Source organism: Sinocyclocheilus grahami, unplaced genomic scaffold, assembly GCF_001515645.1.
Source record: "Sinocyclocheilus grahami isolate Dianchi unplaced genomic scaffold, SAMN03320097.WGS_v1.1 scaffold141.1, whole genome shotgun sequence".
NCBI lineage: Eukaryota > Metazoa > Chordata > Actinopteri > Cypriniformes > Cyprinidae > Sinocyclocheilus > Sinocyclocheilus grahami.
The window spans coordinates 670,784-678,214 of record NW_015505320.1 but is presented as its reverse complement, the minus strand read 5'-3'; the positions used below and the strand labels follow the sequence as shown (position 1 = coordinate 678,214).

General features: G+C 38.2%; 1 protein-coding gene across 2 annotated transcripts; it reads left to right on the top strand.

The window, feature by feature from the left end:
* The first annotated feature begins 528 nt into the window (after nt 1–528).
* LOC107591350 (death-associated protein kinase 3-like) lies at nt 529–5,757 on the top strand. 2 transcript variants are annotated; one of them, XM_016280488.1, is made up of 9 exons: nt 529–638; nt 1,357–1,444; nt 2,189–2,549; nt 3,103–3,232; nt 3,335–3,383; nt 3,508–3,534; nt 3,659–3,811; nt 4,458–4,503; nt 4,591–5,757. In XM_016280488.1, the coding sequence occupies exons 2-9, from the start codon at nt 1,383–1,385 to the stop codon at nt 5,122–5,124; spliced, it is 1,362 nt and encodes a 453-aa protein (XP_016135974.1). In that variant the 5' UTR covers nt 529–638; nt 1,357–1,382; the 3' UTR covers nt 5,125–5,757. The 2 variants fall into 2 exon arrangements, with proteins under 2 accessions (XP_016135974.1, XP_016135975.1); XM_016280489.1 differs by lacking the exon at nt 529–638 and adding an exon at nt 770–835.
* The last annotated feature ends 1,674 nt before the right edge of the window (nt 5,758–7,431 follow it).

Here is a 7,431-nt window from a genome sequence, read left to right as displayed (position 1 = left end):
CGAAGAGTTGAATTGGCAAAAAAACCCGAATGTATAATAAATGACAAACGTCAAACTAACTTTACCGCCGTAAAATGCTTTATATGAGTACGTCTGGAATAAATGACACAATTACAGACTCACATATCACAATAATATGTAGGCTATGCACAGAACGTCTTCTGTTCGCCTGACATCAACATGCAGTAACAGATTATGTACGTGAGGCATAGCTGAACTTCATTTAATACACGTGCTCAGTAAATAATGAGGATTATTTGACACTGGCAATGAGGTTCAAATCGGTCCCTGCTCCCTAGCACTGTGAATGTCTCTCTTGTGTAAGTATTTCTTTCTTTCTTTTTGTTTCTTTATTATTAGATTTTCCAGGCAAACTCATTCTTTCATTCATTTAGACCTTTTTATATGTGTTATGAGTCTGTTGTGGTAACACTGACAAAGGAACAGTGCAAAACAAGCCCATACAAGTAGCTTTTAGCTTCGAGCGATGCTAACACTGCCAAACGCTTAATAGCACGTTCACGCAAGCTGACGTCATCCTGCGGTGGCGTCTCGATGATGTCACTGAAAAAGCCACGCCTCTCCAGAACGCAGCACCCGGAAAATAGCCATTGGCTGAGGAATGCGGCGGCGTTAAGGTGTGTAACACACTCTCAGCGTTTACTTATCATAGATAGCGTTGTTATAGATAACATCATTAATAGCACATAAGAGAAAATCTTATATATTTATTCCGTAATGTGTTTTGTGTGTAACTTACGTAGCTTACCGGTGTTCGTTGGCCATTTCTTTTACAAGTTAGCCGGATGGCGACCTGGAAATAGTCAGTGCTTTGGTAGATATTTTGTGGATTATCGTAATATGATTATTTCGTATTTCTCTTACGAACTTATTGGCCACATTTCAGCTTATTTTTGGCTGTGAAACAGTACCTCTGAGCTCAAATAAATGCTTGTTATTGTAGTTATCTTTACTCATTAAGGTTCGAAACATGAGCTTTAGAGATGCATTTTTTAGTGTAAGTTTGTACTGCACTGCATTAATAAGATAGCTGTTAAACGGCTGTAACACAGAAACAAAAGAAGGTTACAAAAAATCTGGCAACCCTGGTTAATGACTGCAGGCAATGACTTAAGTAGGACTAGAATGGCCACATTCTGCACATGGAACTTCTCATTCCCATGTCAGGTTAAAATCCAACTTCCTGTGAGGTCAAGAGTAAATACCAAAACATGTGCACTCTAGAAACCATTTATAGTCATTGTCAACAAAGTGTCAAAATCTTTAGTGGACTGAAGACAAGGTCAAAACCGTGAAACTAAACTATAGGCCTTATTTCTGGTCATTTTCTAACAGATTGATTCATTTGAAGTCAGCAAATCATGGCTGGCTTCAGGCAGGAGGATGTGGAGCTATACTATGAAATGGGAGAGGAGTTAGGAAGGTAAGAGATGTCATTTCCCTCCTTAAAACTCTGTAAAAACGAATTTAACCTGATTTAAAAGTGATCTCACATATAGTGAATAAAACAAAGATTAAGATTTGAATTAGCCTACTATCTTTTTAATGTTTGATTAAGCACTATAATTATGTAGTTATGAAAGCTCTAAAAGGCAAGTGAATACATCATAGTGTTTGGCCTAGAGTTGCCAAGGGAATGTAGTGTTTGTGCTTATCAGTGCGGTGTAACAACAAACATTATGAGAGCCCTGCAATTTAAAAATCCCCAGCACAGTGACTTAATCATCTGCAAACACAAGCCTGGCCTTTTTTCTATATATGGACGTGGAGATTTCTGTGCTGTGCTGCTGCAGCATGACATCACTGCTTTACAATGCATATGCTCGCTCTCTGAGCCTGAGAACAGCTGTAGTGCAAATGAGACTACTGAAAAGATGGGCCAGAGAGGAGCCATCAGGGGAATATGTCAACCACACATTTGATCAGATTTTTAAGAGTTTCCTTGGTTGCATTATGCAGCATTTATACCATTTACCTAAACGAGTACTCTCGAACTCCTTTAGAATGTTACTAGAGCTTGGTTTTGTGGAACGTACAGTATGTTCTTCTGTTCATATATGTAGTGTTTTTTGTGCCTGTTCCATATCCTTATATTCTATATGCAAAGACATTATTACTTCTTTTTCATTTCTGTTTTCTCTATGTATTATTGTACCCTGTTTCCCAGTGGGCAGTTTGCTATTGTGCGTAAATGTAAAGAAAAGAGCACCGGAACAGAATATGCCGCCAAGTTTATCAAGAAGAGACGACTGTCATCCAGCCGACGAGGTGTGAGCCGAGAGGAGATCGAGCGAGAGGTGAACATCCTTCGAGAGATCCAGCACAGCAACATCGTCACCCTCCATGACATCTTTGAGAACAAAACCGACGTGATCCTGATTCTGGAGCTGGTGTCTGGAGGGGAGCTGTTTGACTTCCTGGCTGAGAAGGAGTCACTGACTGAGGAGGAGGCCACACAGTTCCTCAAGCAGATCCTGGACGGAGTTCACTACCTCCACTCGAAACGCATAGCACACTTTGACTTGAAGGTGAGCACTAGGAGGATTTGTTTTAAAAGAATAGTTCAGCCAAAAATGCCATCCAATGTGTAGTTACGTCATCGCAACAGATTTGGAGAAATTTCACTTGCTCACCAGGGGATCGTCTGCAGTGAATGGGTGCAGTCATAATTAGAGTTCAGACAGCTCCACAAGTAATCCACAGTCCATCAGTTCATATCTTGGGAAGTGAAAAGCTACATGTTTGTAATAAATCCATCAATAAGGTATTTTTAACTTCAAACCTTTGCTTCCGGCTAATATACATAATCCATAATAATGCTTCCTTCAGTGAAAAAGCTTCATTCACCTCAGAGGATCCATTAGCGAGTAAGCGATGTAATGCTAAATTTCTCCAAATCTGTTCCGATGAGGAAACAAACTCCTCTACATCTTGGATGGCTTGAAGGTGAGTACATTTTTAGTTTTTTTAGTTTTGTGTGAAATAGGTTTGCTATTTATTCATGTAGATGCATTTCTCAAGTTATTTTTGGGGGAGCATGGAAACATGTACTACAAACATCTTGAATCACTTTGTTTTCAGCCTGAGAACATAATGCTGCTGGACAAAAATGTGCCGAACCCCAGAATCAAGCTGATAGATTTTGGAATTGCTCATCAAATTAAAGATGGAAATGAATTTAAAAACATCTTTGGAACCCCTGAGTTTGTTGGTGAGAACCTGAGATTATTATAAAATTTAATAATTTTTACCCTTATTTATGATAACTTAATTGGGTGTCCTTAATCTTTGTCATAACTTTTAACCTTTGTAGCACCGGAAATTGTGAATTATGAGCCTCTTGGCCTGGAGGCAGATATGTGGTGAGTCTTGGCTATCAATGATATTTTTTTTAAATATCGCTTAGATTGTTAATAAATGATATTCAGTTTATCAGTTGTTTATTTTTGTTCATAATTAATTATTTTGTGATTGTCTTTCCTGCAGGAGCATCGGAGTTATCACATATATACTGTAAGTTAATGTGATGTCACATAAATTACTTGTTTGGCTGTATTGATTGCATGCATTTTCCACACCCAGATGATGCTGTTTTACTTTGCTTGACTAATATTAATGCATTATTAATTGTCTGTAGCTTGAGTGGTGCTTCTCCGTTTCTTGGCGAGACCAAACAAGAAACACTTACCAACATTTCAGCTGTCAACTATGACTTTGATGAAGAGTACTTCAGCAACACAAGTGAGCTCGCCAAGGACTTCATTCGCCGACTGCTGGTCAAGGATCCAAAGTTAGTAAAATGTTGTAACTAAAGCTATTAAAAATTATGTAATAAATTAAAGTGTAAGGATTAGATTTGTGACCCTGGACCACAAAACCAGTCATAAGGGTCAATTTTTCTAAATTGAGATTATTATTCATGTGAAAGCTGAATAAATAAGCTTTCCGATATTTGGACAATATTTGGCCGAGATACAACTATTTGAAAATCTGGAATCTGAGGGTGCAAAAAAATCTAAATACTGAGAAAATCACCTTTAAAGTTGTCCAAATGAAGCTCTTAGCAATGCATATTTCTAATCAAAAATTAAGTTTTGATATATTTAAAGTAGGAAATTTACAAAATATCTTCATGGAACATGATCCTTACTTAATATCCTAATGATTTTTGGCATAAAAGAAAAATCAATAATTTTGACCCATACAATGTTTTTTTGGCTATTGCTACAAATATACACAAGTGACTTGAGACTTGGTTTTGTGGTCCAGGGTCACATTTAAAAAAAACAAATAAAAAAAAATTGTGTTTAAAAAAAATTACTAAAATTAAAACCGAAAATATAAAAATAAAAAATATGAGGCAAATATGTTTAATATGAAGCAAATTTCATTCCTGTTTATTAATATTTAATGTAATATTTGCTTTTAACATTCAGGAAGAGAATGACAATCGAGGACAGTCTCCAGCACCCCTGGATCAAGGTTCGAATGCTTCTCTTTTTCTCCCTCTTGAGTTTTGTCACCGTTTGAGCAGTGCTTGACTAGTTCCCATCCCATCCCCCCATACAGGTGATCAAGAGGCGTAACGTTCGACCTGAGGAGAGCGAGCGCAAGACAGATCGCAGGCGTCTGAAGACCACCCGACTGAAGGAGTACACCATCAAATCCCACTCCAGCATGCCTCCCAACAACACCTACATCAACTTCGAGCGCTTCTCGCAGGTCATGGAGGAGATCGCAGTGGCCGAGGATGGCCTGCGAGAGCTGGAGAAGAACCAGCGCTCCTGCGCTGAGGACGTGGCCGCTCTGCTCTCCATCTATGAGGAGAAAGAAAGCTGGTACAAAGAGGAGAATGAAAGCATCGCTGCAGATCTCAATCAGATCAAACAGGAGCTGCAGAGAGCACAAGCCCTGCGCAGACAGAGCCAGGAAGAGGCCCGAGCCACCATGCTGTCGGCCAATGCCCTCAAACGCAAGTTTGGCCGGTTGGAGAACCGCTATGAAGTGCTCGCTGAGCAGATGGTCTCCGAGGTGCGCTGGGTTGAAGAGCTGGTGCGCTCGATTTCAGCTGAAAATGACACTCGCAGCACCAGCATGGCTTGAGCTGCTCTGTTTGCTTTCTGAACGCAGTGACTATCTAATATCTTCGCTTGATAGAGTATTAAACTTTGCAATAAGCTTCATGTAAGCCTGTAGAGTTAATGTTACTCCTAGAACAAAAGCAATGCAAATGGGTATTTTCTATAAATCCTGAGTGAGGGTGTGCATGTGTTTTGCCTGTGCATTGCAGTATCCTTATGTGATGCCGGTCTATTACAGCTGAAGCAAGCATTTAGTATTTTTAATCGTCACCTCAAAAATATACATGCTGGATCAGTAGATAAAAAACTAGTTTATTTACAACTCTATAACAGCACTCAGAGCAAAGCATATTAATGTACATTGTGAGTAATGCACTACACAGTCCTCTATGAGGAATTGAAGAATCTCAAGATGCCAGTCGCTTTTGTTGCTCTGCATGTCCGCTTTTCCTATGCAAATCAAATCAAATTTTAATTTTATGATATGAGACAAAGGAAACGACTTCTACACTTATGATAGTCTTAAATGCTGTCTTGAATGATCTGTACAAATATTGAATATTCAGTAAGCTGCTTCTGTATGTATGAATATGAGAATTTAAAGGGATAGTTCACCTAAAAACGAAAGTTTGGCGTTTACTCATTCTCATAACATTCCAAATCCATGTGACTTATTTTCTTTTGTGGAAAGCAAAAGAAGATATTTTAAAAATCTTTTTTTTTCTTTGCCATAGTATATTGAAACATTTGTGTTCCACAGAAAAAGAAAGTTTTGAGGTTTGGAACAACATGAGGGTGAGTAAATTATGATAGAATTGTTTTTTGGGGGGGTGAACTATTGCTTAAACACTTTTCTTTTGTTCAAAACACACACTCCAAACATTCAATTTTTTTTGTATGACATTCCATATGTGAGTGAGCATCAGTATCTGGAAATGGGTGTGCTCATTTGTAAAGTCATAGCAATATTCATATCTGTTTGCTTACAGTATTGTACCTGTTATGTTGTTTTATTTACGACAAGTTTATATATACATCAGAAAAGTCCATTCAAATAAAATTATTGAAGAAGAATAGAGTTACAGTGTCTTTATTTGGTGTGTGTGGGCTAAGGAACGCACTGGTAGGTGAAGTATAGTGTTTTATAGCTCTGAGCATTTGTCAACCTCTTTATCAAATTTTTTCAACATGTCTAGAGATGTTAAAAGTCCCAGAGTTTTAATTAAACAAAAGATTTTTCCATCTCCATAGTAACATAATCGTGTTTTGCTACTCAGATAAACATTTAGATTTTTGGGGTCTTGTAAATGCAACTATTTACTTTGAAATTTCAAACCACAGGACATCTATGAATATTCTGAGAACTGTTAGCTTCCCATGAGATGTGTTGACATAAATCAACAGTGCATGTCTCTGTTTGGCTCTTTCACCTTCTGGTTTTTAGTTTTTTTTAATGTATGCTGTCATCAAAGGAATAATTAATATTTGTATAATTTTAAAATGAAAATTTTAATATTTTTTGCCATCATGTAATTTAAAAATGTATGACTTGCTTTATATTTTAAATAATGTTTCAACTGTTTTTGTCCATACAATGAAACTCAATGGGGTCCAAAAAATATTGAATGATAACTGTTAATTTTGTATTTTAAAAAGTCTTAATCCCACCATACTCATCTCATTACTGCATCATGGATTAATTATCACACTCATTTAGAGCCACGAGGACATGAAAGAAATGTATCCAGGGAAAAACTGGATGTTTTCTAAAACAGTAATGTATAATTATTTCTCAGAGCACTGATAAGGTCCCTAAAATAACATTGTAGATATGCTGATGTAGCTTCCACTCACAACCAGAGACACAGCACACAGCCCAGCCTCAGTAGCTGGTTCAACACTGATCCAGATAATCTTCCCTCCCTGTCAGACCAGACAGCAGAAGGTCGCTTTAGTTTGTGTCTTTCTCAGGATGGCCAGGTCCAGTTCAGCCCAGAACACCTGTAACTGGATTATGGCTCACCTGGCACTGTGGTCCATGGTCTCTTGGCTGGCGTTACACAATGCAGAGCAGCACAACAGGCCTTAATTGAGAAGATGGAGGGAGCCAAAGTGATGAAGGAAAAAGAGCAAGAGGTCTTGAAATCTGCACTCAAGATGAGTTTAGAGAACCAGACCAAACTGCAAGAAGAGCTGGGGAGTCTTCTAGAGAGCCAGAGGGAAAAGTGCATCTCTAACTGAGAGTCAGCGACTGCAGGTGAGTGTCAGAAAGTGATGCATATGTGTTGAATCTTTGCACTGAGTTGGTTGGTGCATTATGCACAATCCC